This window comes from Eptesicus fuscus, chromosome 17 (genome assembly GCF_027574615.1).
Source record: "Eptesicus fuscus isolate TK198812 chromosome 17, DD_ASM_mEF_20220401, whole genome shotgun sequence".
NCBI lineage: Eukaryota > Metazoa > Chordata > Mammalia > Chiroptera > Vespertilionidae > Eptesicus > Eptesicus fuscus.
Genome location: NC_072489.1, coordinates 61377455 through 61395571, shown reverse-complemented (window position 1 = coordinate 61395571; position 18117 = coordinate 61377455). Strand labels below are relative to the sequence as shown.

The window sequence follows — 18117 nt, the reverse complement described above, 5'->3', positions numbered from 1 at the left end:
CCCCTGCCAGACTCCTGCGGCCATCTGGTCCCTAATCCTCCCCGCGGCCTCGGCCAGAACATGTCACGGCACTTCGGTCCCGGGAGGCGCCGGGCTGGACGGACCACTTCAGAACCGGAGGCCTCGCCTGGACAGCAGACGCCTGGCTCCACTCAAGGCCTCGGGCTGCGATGGAGGAGCCTACCGTTCGACAAGCCCCCGGGGCCTCGGCCAAAGCTCACCTGACCCCGAGCCAGGGCGCTGGCCATGTCCCTCGTCTCAAAAAGAATTGCCTTGATGGGAACTGAGTTCCAAACGATTCGGAAACACTGTGCACGGACACCTGTCTGCCCATCCGCCTCTCGGACACGGGGGTCAGAGATGAGGGCTCCCTGTCCCCCCGGCTCTGCAGGGCGGAGGCCAAAGGCAGAGGCCCTGCCCGGCCCCACCTCCCGCCTCTCCCCAGAGCAGCACTAAGCCCACCAGGGCTCATGCCAGCACACGGGCCCCCGACACCCCTGCACGAGGTGACCGACAACCTGGTGCCTGTTCGGCATAGAAACCACTCGAGCCCCAAATCCATGGCCACAGCCCTGACCGACTCCAGTAACCACACACACACACACACACACACCCGCACACTTTCTCTCACACACACACACACGGTTCTATTTTAAGCATCAGAGCAGCGGAGCCAAAACTCCGTCTGGAAAGACATCACGGGCCAGTTTAAACCAAGCAGTAGCTCAACAGCACCTCGGGGACCCAGATTTCTGATCTCAATTTAGAAGAATAAGTCCAGTCCCGGCCGGTGTGGCTCAGTGGATAGAGTGTCGGCCTGTGGACCCAAGGGTCCTGGGTTTGATTTTGGTCCAGGGCACACACTTCGGTTGCAGGCGCCTCCCTGGCCTGGGCCCTGGTCGGGCTGCGTGCAGGAGGCAGCCCATCGATGTGTCTCTCTCACATCGATATTTCTCTGTCTTTCCCTCTCTCCCACTCTCTCTAAGAATCAATGGGAAAATATCCTCGGGTGAAGGATTAAAAAATAAAGTAAGTTGAAGGGAACAACAGTCCCTCCCTTTCCAACCGATGGCGTAAGCCTGTCCCCACCCACCCCACCCCCACCCCACAAAAAACAAGAGCATCCGATCACAGGGGACAAAGTGGCCTGTGCCTCAAAGAGACGGCCGCCGAGTGTCATCAAACTCGCAGCCCTGCCCCCGCCCCCCCGCCCCCATGCCCCTCGTCCTGCTGATTGGCTCTGTGAGCCTCGCCCTCTCTTGCCCTGGGAGCGCGACGCCGTGGACCCCATCGGACGCTCAGGGCCTGCGTCCCCGCTCCCGGCGCTGAATGGACGGCGCAGGCAGACCCGCTGGCACGGGGAGCTCCCAGGCGCTGGGGTGTCGGGCCGGGGGAAGGGGGACGAGGAGCCGGCTGGGCCGGAGTAGGTTCTGCAAACTCTCCATCTACTTTCTGTTACCTGTCTGCGCAGGGGGATGCGCTTGGAGAGCTTGTGCACGGCGGGCGGGCTGCTGAAGTCGGGCTTCTTGGCCGAGGCCTTCATGCGGCACACGACGACCGTCACCACCATGCAGGCGATGAGGAACACGCCGATGCAGTAGATGGCGATCTCCAGGTAGTCGGGGGCCGCGGGCAGCTCCTTCTCCCGCACGGGCGCTGGGCGGTTGCGGGAGGGAGATAAGCAGGCCGCCGTTAGGAGCTGGGCGGATGCGTCCGGGCACAGCTGGAGGCAGTGGGCATGCCCGGGTGCGGGCCTCCCGATGGAGCACTCAGCATGGCCGAGCGCCCGGGCCCTGTGCCTGCCACACCCCTCGCTCTGCCACCAGGGCCCGGGCGCCACTCCCTACGGCCTCAGTGGTCCCTGCAACCCAGCGGCCGAGGGCCGGCTGCCACCGCGGCACGGAGGGCAGACTAGACTCTGAGACCTGGCACGCTGGGGCAGAACAGGCCAGGCACCCGCACCCACAGGAGGGGCAGTGCTCCGTGGGCTCTCCGCCCCGCACCCCCCCCCCCCCTCCCCCGTGCAGAGCGAGTCGTCAGAGACGGACGAGCCCACTGTGTTTGAAGGGACTGTGCCCGACTGAGTTGGGCGAGCTCTCCCAGAGGAAGAGGGGACGGGGCTCAGATGCGCCCAGGTCCCTGTGAGATGGAGGAGGGAGGCACTGAGCAGGCTGGCCAGCCCCAAAAGGGGTCCAATTCCTTAGCGCAGCCCTGCTCGTGGTTCTACTAGATGAGCAAATGCACTTAACACACAGACAGACTTGCTTCTGACATAGAAGCTTTATGTGCGGGCCACAAATGGTCTCTGTGACAGTCCTTAATCAATCACCAATATAATTTTTTGCCTGAGGCAGCTGGCTCAGTGGATAGAGCACCGGCCTGTGGACCAAAGGGTCCCGGGTTCAATTCCGGTTAAGGGCATGGACCTTGGTTGCAGGCTCCTCCCCAGCCTGGGCCCTGGTCGGGGTGCATGCAGGAGGCAACACATCGATGTGACATCGATGTTTCTCCCTGTCTTTCTCTCTCTCTTCCACTCTCCCTAAAATTTAACGGGAAAACATCCTCGGGTGAGGATTAACACGTAAAAATAATAGTAACAGTAATAACAGCCATTACCATTTTTTGTGTATCTGGTAATACTGATACATCACTACAGCTTTTAAAGGAAAAACAGAAGTGGTACTGCGTGTGCGTCCATGTATAATTACGCAGGTGAGCACAATCTTATGTCAATCCCTATAGCGTGTGCTCCCTCCTCGGGCCTCGATGGCTGACCTACGAGCAGTGATTTGCACAGAGCTGTCCTGGGACCGCGTTCTCAGTTAGTGCGCGGCACCGCCGGGCAGGCTGGTTAAGGCGGGCCCACTGGGCGCCCGCGGAGCACAGGGCGGCGAGGAAAGGCAAGCTCACTGCTCGTAGCAAATATTCAGAGCAGGTTCCCCATACCAGGGAACACGAATGCAACGGCATTACTTGAAGCTCACACGTTTTCATCAGAAAAATGCTCGCAAGACAGTCAAAACGCTCAGCCACTCAGCTCAGCGTGGAGCGACCCACGTCCTTCTACCGGAGATGAAATGCACATGCAGGTGGCACCATATGCAAACAAGGAGGCGTTGACAATGTCGTGGAACGTAAGCCAGCAAAGCAGTCACCACGGAAATGAGAGGAGCAGGACCCGACAGACACTTTGGTTACAGAGTCAGAAGGCAGCGTGGAGGCAGCTGATGTTGATTTCTCCGCGGGGCAGAAATAACATCGAGTGAGAGGCAAGCGCATGCTCGTGGGGAAGGCAGACGGACAGCCCCTCCCAGGGCCACATGCAGGGAGCCACCGAGCCCCAGGGCGGGCACCGCACCGCTTCTGTGCACCCACACTCAGGCGCCTCGCCCGGGCGCCGCGACATCCATCGTCTGTTTACGTCTCGTTAAAAACGGAACATGGAGTCAACGTACATAGCAAAATGGAATTTTAAATGAGAAAAAAAATTTCTTTGTGTGCTACAAAGTAATGCCCACGTCTTAAGAGACATGGGGACGGGCGGGCGAATTTCCACATCGACTCCGTGGCTCACGAAGAACGTGAGGTCCCCTGGGGGGGGGCTCGGGGAGACACGTCACGTGATCGTGCACGTGCGTGGGGGACCTCGCTGTATGAAACTTCCCCAGGCAACGGCTTTTATCCTGGGGGAGGACTGTGAACATTTCCAAGTCTTTCTGCAAAGAGGAGAGGGGCCGTTTGAGGACAGAAGCGTGTTGACTCAAGAGCACCCAACCAGGAAGAGGGGGACCAAGGCCCAGGACACCCAGTCGAGGCGGGAGCACGCGGTATGTACCTGGCAGGACTGTCAACCATGCAGAGTGAAAGGAGATCCCGATAGAGTTACCCGCCAAGCACGTATACTCCCCAGCATCCTCAAAAGTTACATTCCGAATATAGAGCACCTCAATCTCCTTGTCCGTGGTATTAACACCGGCGGCCTAGAAGACAGGGAGCGAGAGAACAGGTAGACGACACAGGAATGAGGTGGAGGGGCCTGGACCCGGAGGCGGCGCGCGGGGCCCGGCGGGGGCCGGCCGCACAGGATCCGGCTGCGGCCCGTCCACGAAGCCCACAACCAGAGACACAGCGACAGGAGCGGCTCACCACGCAGGCCCGTCACCACACCAGCGCCACCACCGGAGGCGCCCGCAGACCCATGGAAACAGCAGCCACGGGGCCGCGCTCTTGGCTCGGCTGTGCTTTGGATGAGGGGAGGGGTTTCCACACGTGTGCGCCCTGCTCCCCGCGGGGCTTTGGTCCTGTGGGCTGCAGACTCCCGCCTCGAGGAAAGGGGGGCCTGTCTCGATGACTGGGGTGCAGAGCAGAACCCCGCAGGCACCTCCAAGCGGACGCCTTGCACGTCTTTCCGGCCCCTGGGGACCAGCCAGGAAGTCACCTGGCCGCCAGGCTCGGTCACTTGGACCGCCACAGCGTGGAAACGAAATGGAAGAAACAGCTCCATCTCGGCAGCGAGAGAACTGGCTTTTTTCTCCCTTTTTAACTAAGCATCTGAGTGTGGGTCGGGGCAGGCTGAGGAGGCGACCTGCTGCCTTCAGTAGCTCCCGCAGGGCAGTCACCACGTGGGCTGCCCCCAATCACGGACAGCAAGGTCCAGGGCACCAAGGTCAGAACAATAAGGTCCAGGACGCCAAGGTCAGGACATCAAGGTCAAGACAATAAGGTCAAGGACACCAAGGTCAGGACAATAATGTCCAGGACACCAAGGTCAAGGACAGCAAGGTCCAGGACATCAAGGTCAAGGACAGCAAGGTCAAGGACAGCAAGGTCCAGGACAATAAGGTCCAGGACAATAAGGTCCAGGACACCAAGGTCCAGGACAGCAAGGTCAAAACAATAAGGTCCAGGACATCAAGGTCAAGGGCAGCATCTCACAAGATCAGTTATACAACCAAAGAAACGATGCCCCATGGACAAACAACACCGTGCCCGTATTTCCCTAAAAACCGGGGGCCGGAGGAGGTGACTTCTGTGGATCCGTGAGGCCACGCAATCAATGGGCACGCAGGTATGCGTTTTAAATGGCGTCCGTGTGCCGCGACGATGGGGTCTGTGCAGCCCAAACAAGATAAGATGCCCCAGAAGGAACGAACGATTTAAAACCTGGGGGGAGGGGGGGTGCGACCTTTGGAAGGAACCAGAGCGGGCGCCGAGAGCACCGTGGGCGCTTTTCCATGGCTGCTGGCACCCACCAGCCGCATCACCCAAGAAAGATGGTTACGGACATCCCGAGGCCACAGAGGATCCTATAAGCTGCCTGCCGTCTCCCAAAGCACCACGTCTTTTCAGCGTCTACATCCAGCCTTCTTTAAAAAAAAAAAAAAAGGACGAGAAGCCAGAAACGTCGTTACCTTGCTGCTTGGGCAGGACCGTGAGCCAGGCGGACTGGTTGGCCTGCCCTATGTAATTGGAGACCTTACATATATACTCCCCAGCGTCCGCCGGCGTCACATTGAACAGAGCCAGCACTTCCGCATTGGAACTATTTATCCCCGAGTGCTGGAACAGACAGAGAACAACATCGACTCGGCGCCGCGCGGTCCCGCCACCACACACCGGGCACGGCCTCTGGGCGGGCACGCGATACCCAGGGCCCGGGCCTCGGGGGACAGCATACGCCCACGGCGGACGATGGGAGAGGGGCCTGCAGGAGAGGGTGGCTCCTGGGTGAGTCACCTTTCCCCAGCTCTCCGACCCTTCGTGTCTCAACTGGAGAGAGCACCCCGAGGGTGCGGTTCTCAGGGGAACCCGTGGTGGCTTTATGGGGCGGCGGCTCCTTTAAGGGACTTGTATGCATGCAGCTCCGTGTGGGGGAGAATGGTGGGCAAGGCTTAGGACGCCACCCGGCCCGAACAGCACGAGGATCTACAGCAGCGACAGGCTGATGCTGTCACAACGGGGACTGCAGGGAGCAGGCAAGAGGCACAGGGAACAAGGGTCCCGGCCCCACATTTCATGGGCGCAGAACCAGCTTCCATGGATCCCTGTCTGCCAGCTGGTGTGGCTCAGTGGATGGAGCGTCGGCCTGCGGACTGAAGGGTCCTGGGTTCGATCCCAGTCCAGGGCACATGCCCGGGGGCTTGATCCCCAGTGTGGGGAGTGCAGGAGACAGCCAACCCATGATTTTCTCTCCTCATTGACGTTTCTATCTCTCTCCCACTCCCTTCCTCTCTGAGATCAATAAAAATATGTATTTTTAAAAAATGAAATATAAAGGTTACTGTCGAAACCGCATGTGAATGCATTTCCACGTAAAGGGGTCTCTTTAAAAAGGAGAATCTAAAGGGTTGCTATAAAGTGGCAGCGACATCGGCCTCACCCCCGGAGTTAAAAAGCTTTCTGGCGACCCCCCCCCTCCGCACCCTTACTCGCTGCAGCCGCCCTGCACGGGGATGATCCCGGGAACCCCACCCTTACAGACGGGCAGCGGAGCCAAACCGTCTCCCCGAAGATCTCAGGCTGATAAAAGACTGAACTTCTCTGACTCCAACTTCGGCGGTGCCCCCCTCCCTCACCCCCAAATCCCTTCAGGTTTTGACTAATTCCCCAGCACACTCTGTAGTGGCCAAATAGGAGACTCATCTCTCAGATTCAACAGGAAATCAGAGCCCCGTGGCCGGGCCCTGTCAGGGGACCCCCGCTGGGGTGCCTTGGGACTCAGGCAGCCTCACCTTCAGAACCTTGAGGTAGGGCAGCCCGTCGGGGCCGTACTTGCTGCCGTTCTTCTCCACGTGTTTGATCCACTGGATGTGGGGCTGGGCATCGCTGTACACTTTGCAGACAAACTCCACGTCGCCCCCGACCACCGTGGAGGCGTTGGCGGGCAGCCCGGCCTGGAGGATGGGCCGGTGCGGGGATCGCTCTGTGGGGAGACGGGGGAGGGGGAGACGGGGGAGTGAGCTGTGCTGCCCAGAGGCTGCCTGTGAACTGGAGCCAAAAAGGTCAGTCTGCTGGCGGAGCCTCTGGAAATGACACGGCTGCCCGGCCCTGAACAAAGGGCTCCAGAGGGCTCGGCGAGCGCGGCCTCGTGCGAAGAAGACTCGTTTAGAAGAGACCTTGTTGGCGGAGAGCTGCGGGTTGTCCGTGGCCACCTAGGGAGCGAGGGAAAGTGTTTCCCGGGACGACGAGAAGGCGAACGGCCAGGACACAGGGACCGTCCTGTATCCACGTGGGGCGATGTCGGACGCTCACCTTGACCGTGAGCTTAACCTCACAGGCAGGTGACCCATGCTCCCGTCACCCCGACACTGAAACGGCTCCCACACACGGGCCCCCCCACCCATTTCCGAGACGCTCTGGGAAGACCTTCCGCGCTTGTTTTTAAAGAAAACAAACCAAGAGCTAAAGCCCCGAGTTACAGACAGGCGGAAGGCACAAACGGCTCTCTCCCTTTACACTGGCATTTCCTCAGGGCGTGCACCTTCTTATCCCTCCGTCACTTCCTCGATAAATAGTGTGTTTGTGCCAAAGGCTGATGCACAGCACGTGTTATCCCTGGTTTCCTCAGACGGGGCCCCAGCTCCAGGTCCGGGCAGGGCTGACACTGCCTTTTTAGTTATTTTCTTGTAAAAATATATTTTTTATTGATTTCAGAGAGAGGAAGGGAGAGGGAGAGAGAGAGAAACATCCATGAGAGAGAATCAGGGATCGCTGCCTCCTGCACGCCCCACACTGGGGATCGAGCCCGTAACCCGGGCCTGTGCCCTGACCGGGTATTGAACCCTGACCTCCTGGTTCCTAGGTTGGCGCTCACCACTGAGCACACCGGCTGGGCTGGACTGTCTTAAAAGAGGCCACATGCAGGATGGGCAAGCAACCGCTTCCCACCGCCCTCGCCTTACATCTCTCGGGAAAAGGGTGTGAACAGAGGACACCCCTCCTGTCTCAGGCCTGGGGAGGCCCCTCTCCGACTCAGAGGTGCGCGAGCATCTCAATACCAGGGTCCCCAAGAAGCCGTGACAGACCCCCTGTCGGGTGCCTTGTCCACTGGACCTCCGTCCTCGGCAGCCGATTCGGAAGCCAGCACAGACCCCGTCCCCCACTGTTCACAGGCGCTGCCCTCTCGCCACCCGCAGGGACCAGCCTTCCCTGCCTCCCCGCAGCGGGGGCACCGCTGTCTCTAGCGCCACTCCAACAGGAGGTCCCGCCCGGTGTCTCCCCGGCTCCGGCCCGGGCTGGGAGCAGCACGTAGAACGAGAGCTGTCGGAGCCTCTCCCTCTGAGCCGCTCTGATTAAAACGTCACTGCGTGGAGGCTACTGGACAAGAGCAAACTGGTTTTCCTGCAGAAGCCTGTTGCTCGTCTTTAAAAACTTTTCAAAAAGCCCGGCCAGTGTGGCTCAGTGGTTGAGCGTCAACCCAGAAACCAAGAGGTCGCCGGTTCGATTCCCCGTCAGGGCACGTGCCCGGGTTGCGGGATTGATGCCCAGTGTGGGGCGTGCGGGAGGCAGCCGATCATGTTTTACTCTCACAGATGTTTCTCTCTCTCTATCCCTCTCCCTTCCTCTCTCTAAAAAAAAATCAGTAAAAACCTATGTAAAAGCAAACAGATAAAAACCTTAAAAAAAAGAAAGCACGCGAGAGGTTCCTCTTAGCACACCGCGTGCCAGGATCTGCCAGCACGTCAGACACCTGCCCGTGCTTCCACGTGAGAAACAGGATTGCTGGGCCCAAGAAGCCACTCATTTGCCCCAATATCATCCCCCAGACAGGCTGCACCGAGGACCCAGAAGAGGAGGCTCCTAAATTTGGGGGCAGCAGGTTGCAAAGCTGGGAGCCCCTCCAGTACCTGCAGACACCCTCCCGCTTTGGCTAACGGCGTCGTGGTGGTGGTGGCCGGTGGTGGTGGTGAGCCTCCCGGGCAGGCCTGGCAGCGGCTGATGCCACGGGGACCTGCTGGCGGGGGTGGAGGTCTGGGTAACCTTGGCCAGTCCCGGCCCCAGCGCTACGTCCACGCACCCGCCACTGGGCTGGAGACCACCAGCGAGCTCATCAGCCAACCTCCTTGTACCTGTCCCACGTGGGGGTGCCCTCCCTCCCGCCGAGACGTGCACGTGGGGCCCATCCCTCCGGGGCTCGGCTTTCCGCCTGTGCCCGTGTTTGGGTGTTCAAAGGTCAGTGTTTACTGTGGCCCCAAATATTGATGCTTAGACACAAAGAAACTCTAAAATCCTACACGTCCCGTAAGCCAGGTCAGCGGACTCTCAGCCACCTCGTCTCCCTTACACACGCTTGTTTCTCATAAATCTTTTCACAAGCAAACATTGTGCTCGGCGTCCCGGCCCCGATGCCGGGAACAATGGGCGCTTTCATGGGCCCGGCACCCCCGGCCGCGCCAGGCTGCGGCGGGGCGCTGACTCACCGGGCAGCCGGGCAGGGCCTGTGCCAGGGCCGCGGTCTTGCTTGGCTTGTGGTCTGCGGGCCGCGGGCTCCGCTACGAAGTGACTGCTCTCCCGACTGTTTCTTTAAAAAACACCCGCGTCGGTTTAACGCTGTTGCTCTCGCACATGACAGCATGCCAACGCCGCGCACTCGCCGCCCTGAGTTCAGCCTTTCCACTGCCCTCACCTTCCACAAACAACCCCCCAGCCCTTTCTCACTTCGGCCGAGATGTGAGCGGGACCCGTCACGGAAACCTCCCCCCTCCCGAGCCTCCTGACAGCTGCCTTCCTTCGGCAGAAAACGAAACCCAGGGAACGCCGCCGCGGAATGTTTTCAAACAGCCAGGAGGCCTCCCGTGCGTTCCCCACATCAGGCTTTGATTTCCGTCGCAACCGCGCTCTCTGCCCCAAACGTCCTGGATGAGGTCCCGGGTGCCAGCATCTGCATGGGGTGGGCGCCCCCCCTCCTTCCCCTCCCCCTACCCTCTCTTCCCCCCCTTCTCCCCCTCTCCCTCCCCTCCTCCTCCCCCTCTCCCACACCCTCGGCGCCCCCCCCCTTCCTGCCATCAGACCCTCCACCAGTGATCACTCCCAGGGGATGACAGCAACGGGGCTCCTGTTCCAACTTCTGAAAAATCAGGGTGAATGCCGGGAGCAGCCGGGAGCAGCCGGCAGCTGGGGGAGCGGGCCGGGCAGCAGGTCCCGCGGACACAAGCAGGGCAGGCGGCCCCCACAGCTGGGCCCTGGGGGCACAGGGCAGGGACGGGGGCACGGAGGCCCTCCAGCAGCTCAGGTGCCCCCAGGACCCCACACGGCCCTGGAGAACGGACCCTCCGTCTGCCATGCTGTGGGGTAGCCGATAGGAAAAATGGTCAGTGGCTCTGGCCGGTGTGGCTCAGTGGATAGAGCAGCGGCCCTCAGACTGAAGGGTCCCGGGTTCGATTTCGGTCAAGGGCATGTACCTCGGTTGCAGGTTCCCCGGCCCTGGTCGGGGTGCATGCAGGAGGCAACCAATCCATGTCTCTCTCTCACATCGGTGTTTCTCTCTCTCTGTCCCTTTCCCTTCCACTCTCTAAAAATCAATGGAAAAAATATCCTCGGAGGATTAACAATACAAAAACAAAAAAAGAAAGATAGCTCAGTGAGTTTCTCCGGAGGAGAGGATGAGCCACAGCTCGCTCACCTCTCGTCCTCTCCACCGGGAGGTGCGGGGCGAGGGGGGTCCTGCTCCAGCGGTTCGACTCTCAGATGTTACGGGAAACGGGCTTCCTCTTACGGGGCGTGACGTGAGCGTGTGGCAGGCAGATGAGCCGACCAGCGCCTCACCTGCATCTCTACTGTGGCCATTAAACAGGAGAGGCTGGGTTCTGCGGGTTCAGGTGCGGGCCAGGGCCCGTGGGGGATGGGAGCAGAGGTCCCGAGGCCCCGTGTGAATTCCAGATGGAGGCGGAGGGAAGGCAGCCCGGAGGGCGCGGCCGCCGCCACGGGACAGTTGGCTGCACGGCTGGAATGAGGTTCCACCAACTACAAGCAGAGTAAACAGGCTGCGGGCTGGGAAACGGCTCTCCCCTCTCCCCGCGCCCCCTCTCTCCCTGCACAACCCCTTCTCCCCGCACGACCTCCTCTCCCCGCGCCCCTCAACCCCTTGTCAAGGGCTCCAGTGAAGCACTTTCTAAAGCAAGAGGCCCAGCTGCTAGGAGTCTAAATATCGAGACTGATTCACTCTCAAGTCCTGCAGGGGGGGGGGGGAGGGGAGAGAGAGAGAGAGATGCCTGGGTGACAGGGAATAAATCCTGGCTAACTGGCCACTGGAACTCTGTAACACGCCGTCCGCCTCGGGACATCGGAACAGGTTTGCGCACAAAGATCTGAGCTTTGGCTCAGACGTGACTGAGGCCATAAAAGCCGCCCCGAGCAGAGAGCCTCGTGTGGGCCGGCTGGCGGCCACGCATCCTGGGACGGAGAACCAGGCTCTGAGTTACACCGCGACTTGCCAGGCCCCGGGTGGCTGGTTTCCGAGGCATCGGTCTCCTAACGCCTTCTCCCCGAAACACAGGGGCCACGAAGCACCATCTCTCCCGACAGGAGCCACCGGGACCCCGATCGCCCGAGCGCCCCTCGTGGATCCGGCACCAGCCCGCCTCTGCTCTCGGGCGCCCGTTCATCTACGGAGCGTGGAGAAGCCCGCCAACCTGTCCTTACACCACAATCCACATTTTATGCCCCGACCTCTAACCTGGCCGTTGCTTAGCAACCCCGAGGGGCTGAAGAGAGGAGGCGCGGTGTGGTCTGGAGGACGCGGGAGGACCTCCAAGAACTCCTTCTCGGACGCCCAGCCCGGCCTTTTCTCTCCCACGAGCGGGCGGCGGTGGCTTTGGGGGGTGAACCAAATGGGCCCGCGTGAGGCGTGGGTGCCAGGGAGCCACACAGCCCTCGGGGCCCAGCCGCCTGCCGAAAGCCTCGCGCTGATGACGACAGAGCGGTTCCCGGCCTCGTGGGCTCTGCAGGCTGAAGCCGGGTCCTCAGTCCTGCCTCCCCGCGCTGTCTCCACGCCTAGAGACCAAGCGGGTGACCAGGAGAGCCCGCCGGCGTGGCTCAGGGGTTGAGCACCAACCTGTGAACCAGGAGGTCACCATTCGGTTCTGGTCAGGGCTCCATCCCCAGTGGGGGGTGTGCAGGAGGCAGCCGATCCATGACTCTCTCTCGTCATGGATGTTTCTCTCTCTCTCTCCCTTCCTCTCTGAAGTCAGTATTTTTTTAAAAAGGATTCATCCACCGGAGCACTCTGAGGGGGTCTTCTTCCTCAGCGCACCCCGTCACGCTCACGGTCGGTCTCCGTGTTGGTTTAATTTCACGGCCGAGGGGTAGGGGGTGCAGCCTCGACGTAAGGGGCAGGGGAGTCGGAAAGGTGGCTTCCAGAGTCCCGTCACCTGGCTCCTTAGCGAGGTCGATGCAGGGGGAGGGTGGGGGAGGTTGTGGTTGGGGGAGGGGAGGGTGTGGGTGTGGGAGGGGAGGGTGTGGTGGGGGAGGGAGGGGGATGGGAGGGGAGGGTGCTGGTGGTGGAGGGGGAGGGGAGGGTGTGGGTGTGGGGGGGGAGGAGCGTGTCGGGGGGGGGGGTGGAGGGTGCTGGTGTTGCCAGAGGTGTTTCCCTGCTCGGGGAAGGGACAGGCGGGGCGGCGGGAACAGCTGGCCTGGCGTGGGAGGGAGAGCGGAGCGGTGGCAGAGTGATCTGGTGGATGGCGCTGTGATGGCCGAGTCTCTGAGTGGGGACCCTGTGCTTGGCCTAAAGCCGGGTGGGGCGCCTCTCTCCTGCCAGGCCACGTGGGTACTTCTCACACCATCCTCGGCCGTGCAGTCACCACTCAGAACGCGCCTGCGTGTGGTCACACATTTAATGGACTCGCCCCTCAGCCTAGGCAGGGCCAGACCGTATGATCCCGAGGGTCTCACACGGCCGGGGCGGACGTTCCCACCCTGGCCTGGAGCGAGGTGAGAGCTGAATGAGGGGGGCCCTGCCCTCAGGGCGTCTGGGTCAGAGGCCGGTGACCGACTGCCACAGAGAGATGGGGAGCGGGCGCAGCCATGCCAGGACGGGTCGAACTCCTCCTGTTCCTTCCTCCCCGACAGGCTGCCCCCGACCGGCTGCGGACCCTTCCTCCCTAAATCAGGCAGCGCCTGCCCACACACGGCCCTTCGTGCCCACACACGGCCCTTCGTCAGGATGGCCGTGCCTCTGGAAGGCAGGCACCAGCTGTTGTCCTGGGAGGATCTCTGGAAGTTGTCCTTTACTGAGAAAAGGGCGTCCTGCCCTGGCCAGTGTGGCTCAGTGGATAGAGTGTCGGCCTGCGGACTGAAGGGTCCTGGGTTCCATTCTCAGTCAAGGGCACATGCCTGGGTCGTGGGCTCAATCCCCACAGGGGGGAGAGCGGGAGGCAGCCGATCGATGGGTCTCATCACGGATAACTGCTCAGGCTCAGGATCAGGAATTTAGAACGTTCAGCCCCCAAATCGTTCTTTCCTTCAATAGACACGCTCTCGTGTCCCGTTCAGGAGACATGAGCCCCCCGAGTGGAATCCAAGTCCCAGGCCCTTGGAGCAACCGGTTTGCGGAACATGCGCGCCCAGATAAATGCAGCCGCTTTCTTCTCGCACGTGAGGGTCCCGTGAAGTATCTGAGCACAGAGATTCCCACCAGAAACGCTCCATCAACATCTCTGTGAGGAAACAGAACTCCAGGACGCAGCCTTCTGTGGCCACCCACCGAACATGGGCCCCCCAAGAGCCTAAATAAAACAGTGAACTGTTACGAATGCTCTTTCTTTCCTCACTGAAGACTCACGTGGAATCAAGACCGTACGATGCTGTCGAAGGCAGAGTGTCTCACGGATTTAATTTACTTTCACTCGATAGAAAACCAAACAGCTTTCTGTGTATTTTTCAGTTAACCCAAAACTTCAATTAACCAAATCTATGCCATCGGGTTAATCAAGCGCCGGGGAGTTTTTTAACGGCGCTTTGGCACGTCGAAGACCTGGGGTCTCCCTCTTCGGAGGGTTCCTATTCTACGGAAGGAGAAACATGCGGACACGCGAAACCACCCTCGGCACGGCTGCCTCGGGAACGCCGGAGGATGCCTTGTGCACGGACACACGGGTGGGCACGGGTTCGAGGCGTCACAAGGGGAAAACCCCTTTCACAGAAGGAGTCCAGGTGGGCCCTGAGCTGCAGCCTCCGCAGGTGTCAGCACCCTGCCCGTCGCTCGAGAGGGACAACCTGACGGACTCACGGCAGGACTCATGGGCAGGTGGCAACAGTGAGTCGGGATGGATGACGAGACCGAAAACCCGGCTTCTACAGAGAAAGGAAACCCCAGCCAGCCCCCGCCGCGACGAGGCAGGTCGCATCGGTGCTCACGACAGAGGAGCACCCTTTCCCAGTCACTGACGACAGAGCCCACCCTCACGGCAAGGCGGGCAGAAATGGGAGTTCCCAGGACAACAGGCCGCGTGGTCTTAAGACATTTCATTAAAATAGCACTGTGACCAGAAGGTACTGAGCCGGCCGGCGTGGCTCAGGGGCTGAGCGTCGACCTAGGAACGAGGAGGTCACGGTTCATTCCCGCTCAGGGCACAGACCCAGGGTGTGGGCTCGATCCCCCGTGTGGGGCGTGCAGGAGGCAGCCGATCCGTGATTCTCTCTCCTCATGGATGTTTCTCTCTCTCTCCCTCTCCCTTCGTCTGAAATCAATAAAAATATATTTAAAAATAGAATAAAGACACGTTTCTCCTGCAGCGTCCCCGCCCCCTTCCCCACACGCTGACATTTTTCAGAGCAATCCCAGCTTCCAGCACGTCAGCAGGTTTCAAACCAGGTCCGTGTTGTGTGGGATGACGCTCGGCCGAGAGGCACACGTAAGACGCACGCAACCTGGCTCAGAAGGAAGCAGGGCACCGTCCACGGCAGGAGGCCCGTCCCGGGTGACAGCGTGTGTTCAGAAAGCGCGAGAACAGCGGGCTCTCCCGGGGCCCGGGGGCAGTGAGACTCACCCACGACGTCGAGGTGGTAGGTGTGGTTGATGGAGCCGCACTCGTTCTCCACCACGCAGGTGTAGTTGCCTTTGTCGGAAGGGACCACGCTCTCCATGATCAGGCTCCAGTGCTGGTTGCGGACCTGGAAGGTCGGAGCAGAGGCGGTCAGTCCGCAGCCCCAGCACAGAGCGCCGGGGCTGCTGTCTGGATTTCAATAGTTGGGGGCGATGAGGAAGGTCGGGGTCTCCTGAAGCTGCCTGGCCGGCGGGGCTCAGGGGTTGAGCGAGGACCTATGAACCAGGAGGTCACGGTTCGATTCCCGGTCAGGGCACATGCCGGTTGTGGGCTGGATCCCCAATGGGGGGCGTGCAGGAGGCAGCCGGTCCATGATTCTCTCTCATCATGGATGTTTCTCTCCCTCTCCCTCTTCCTTCCTCTCTGAAATCAATAAAATATATTTCAAAAAAGAAACAACATCTCTTGCCCTAACCGGTTTGGCTCAGTGGATGGAGCGTTGGCCTGCAGACTGAAAGGTCCCGGGTTCGATTCCGGTGAAGGGCATGTACATTGGTTGCAGGCACATCCCCAGTAGGAGGAGTGCAGGAGGCAGCTGATCTGTTTCTCTCTCATCGATGTTTCTAACTCTCTAGCCCTCTCCCTTCCTCTCTGTAAAAAATCAATAAAATATATAATAAAAAAAGAAGAAGGAACAGGACCTCCTGAATTCTAACCTGTCCTCGTATAAGCGCTCTGGATGGTGACAAACGGGAACACCGACGCGGTGGTGAATGGCGAGCACACGGACGTGTCCAGACGCCCAGGAGCGTGGAGTTTGCTGCCACAGGTTTGGGGGTTCCCTGAGCCGGGGGCCCCGAGCGCCGCCTGCAGTGTCCGTGCCCCGGGACGGACGGTGCACCACCAGCGGGCCCTCCCCCTCGGCCCCCCCCACAGGCGCTGGCGCTGTGTCCGGAGCCGACGGGTTCCAACGCCTCCCATGTCCCCCGCGGCCCGGAGGGGTCTGGAAGCCTCCAGAACTTTCCGCCCTCCCGCGGCGGGAGCTGCAGAGACGCTCCTGCTCCTGAGAAACAGACTCGGAACCCACACCGGGAGCCCCGGCGCCGGGGGAGCTGGCGGTGCGCCCCCGCTGCTTCCCCTCCGCGGGGGGTCAGAGGTGACAGCGCGGGAACACGGCGTCACCCCCGCCCACGGCCGTCCGCGTGCAAACAGGCGGCCCCGCGGCTCCCCCCGCCTCCCACGTGAGCAGCCTGGCGTGTCCCAGCGGCTCGCGCTCCTCCGAGGACCCAGGCACCCGCACCCCCACCCGCACCCCCCGGGGTCAAGGCTCCAGCGCGTCTCCCTCCCGCACCGGCGCTGCCGGCCTTCGGGGCAGGGACGGCGGACGCGGCGGAGAGATAACGCGCAGGGCCGGCCGCTTTGACTCTCGCTTCAGGAATGCGGGCTGACCTCCGCCGGCTCCCGGCCTGCGTCCTGCCTCCGTCACTGACGCGGGACAACACGCGCGGGGCCCGCGGGGGCCACGGGCGAGGCAGGGCTGGGCCGGAGGGGCCGCCGGCGCGTCAGCGCTCCCGCGTCAGGGCGGCTGCCGGCTTGGAGAGGCAGCGGCGGCCCGGCCGGGGTGCGGCTGTGAGGGCGCTGCCCCCCAGGACGCTCCTCACGCAGGGTCTGCTCTGCGCACGCCACGCTGCACACGTCACTGCTGCTCACGCCACGCTGCGCACGCCACGCTGCGCACGTCACTGCTGCTCACGCCACGCTGCGCACGCCACGCAGCGCACGCCACGCTGCGCACGCCACGCTGCGCACGCCACGCTGCACACGTCACTGCTGCTCACGCCACGCTGCACACGCCACGCTGCGCACGCCACGCTGCGCACGTCACTGCTGCGCACGCCACGCAGCGCACGCTGACGTCAAGTTCAAAAGCAAGATCCCGCTCACCACCAAGTCTTAGGAAGAACCATGGGCTGAAGGCTGGACTCGGTTTTTTTTTTTCTTTTCACTTTTTTAAAAATAGATTTTCATTGATTTCAGAGGGGGAGGGGGAGGGGGAAGGGAGGGGGGGGGGGAGGGGGAGGGGGATAGAAGCATCACTGACAGAGAATCACTGACCGGCTGCCTCCTGCACATCCCCCACCGGGGATGGAGCCCGCAACCCCGGCCTGTGCCCGTGACCAGAATCGAACCCGGGACCTTTCAGGCCGACATTCTATCCACTGAGCCAAACTGGCTAGGGCTGTTTCTTTCACTTTTAATAACAGCTTTACTGAAATAGAAGTTAACATACCATAGAACTCAGCCATTTAAATTGTACAATTCAATGCATAGTTTTGGTATGTTACTATTTTTTTAAACTATGGTAAATATATATAACAAAATTTACTATTTTAACCATTTTTTAGAAATTTTTAAATTATTTTTTTAATCTTTATTGTTGAAAGTATTACTGACCCTGTCTAGCCCGCCCCCACAGCCCTACTGTCTGTCCCCATGGGTTTTGCATAGATGCACACAAGGTCTTTGGTTAATCTCTCCCCCCGACCCCCCAACCCCCCCTCCCTGCTTCCCTCTGAGGTTCGACAGCCTGTTCCATGCTTCTGTGTCTCTGGATCTATTTTGTTCGCCTGTTTATGTTGCTCTTTAGATCCCACACATGAGTGAGGTCATGGGGTACTTGTCCTTCTCTGACTGGCTTATTTCCCTCAGCACCACACTCTCAGGCCCCTCCCTGCTGTCTCAGGGTCAGAGGTCCTTCTTTACTGCTGCCTAGTGTTCCACGGTGTAGACATCCCACAGCGTTTTATCCACTCGTCTGCTGATGGGCACGGGGCTGTGTCCAGCTCTCCGCTCTTGTACACGGTGCTGCGATGAGCATAGGGCTGCACATGTTCTTTCTGATGGTGATTCAGATGCTTAGGATATATTCCCAGAAGTGGGATCGCTGGGTCAGAGGGCGGTTCCACGCTTAATTTTTTGAGGAAACTCCATGCTGTCTTCCAGAGTGGCTGACCCGTCTGATCCCCACCAGCAGCGCACGAGGGTCCCCTTTTCCCCTCATCTGCGCCAAAAGCTGGACGCTTCTCAACAAAACTGCCAGCGACGCACACAGACCGGGTCCGAGCAGCCGGTCACG

The 18117-nt window shown here is 60.6% G+C and overlaps 1 protein-coding gene across 3 annotated transcripts in view; it reads right to left on the bottom strand.

Moving 5' to 3' along the window:
• The window catches only part of FGFR2 (fibroblast growth factor receptor 2), an 82633-nt gene that overhangs the window by 20673 nt on the left and 43843 nt on the right, over positions 1-18117 (bottom strand). Inside the window, exons 6-9 of one of the 3 annotated variants that reach the window (XM_054728652.1) lie at positions 14985-15108; positions 6732-6922; positions 5412-5559; positions 1454-1656 (exon numbers count right to left, since the gene is read on the bottom strand). In XM_054728652.1, the coding sequence (XP_054584627.1) occupies positions 1454-1656; positions 5412-5559; positions 6732-6922; positions 14985-15108 (666 nt within the window). Of the gene's footprint in view, positions 1-1453; positions 1657-3835; positions 3981-5411; positions 5560-6731; positions 6923-14984; positions 15109-18117 lie in introns of all 3 variants that reach the window. The other 2 variants (XM_054728653.1, XM_054728654.1) reach the window with 2 other exon arrangements.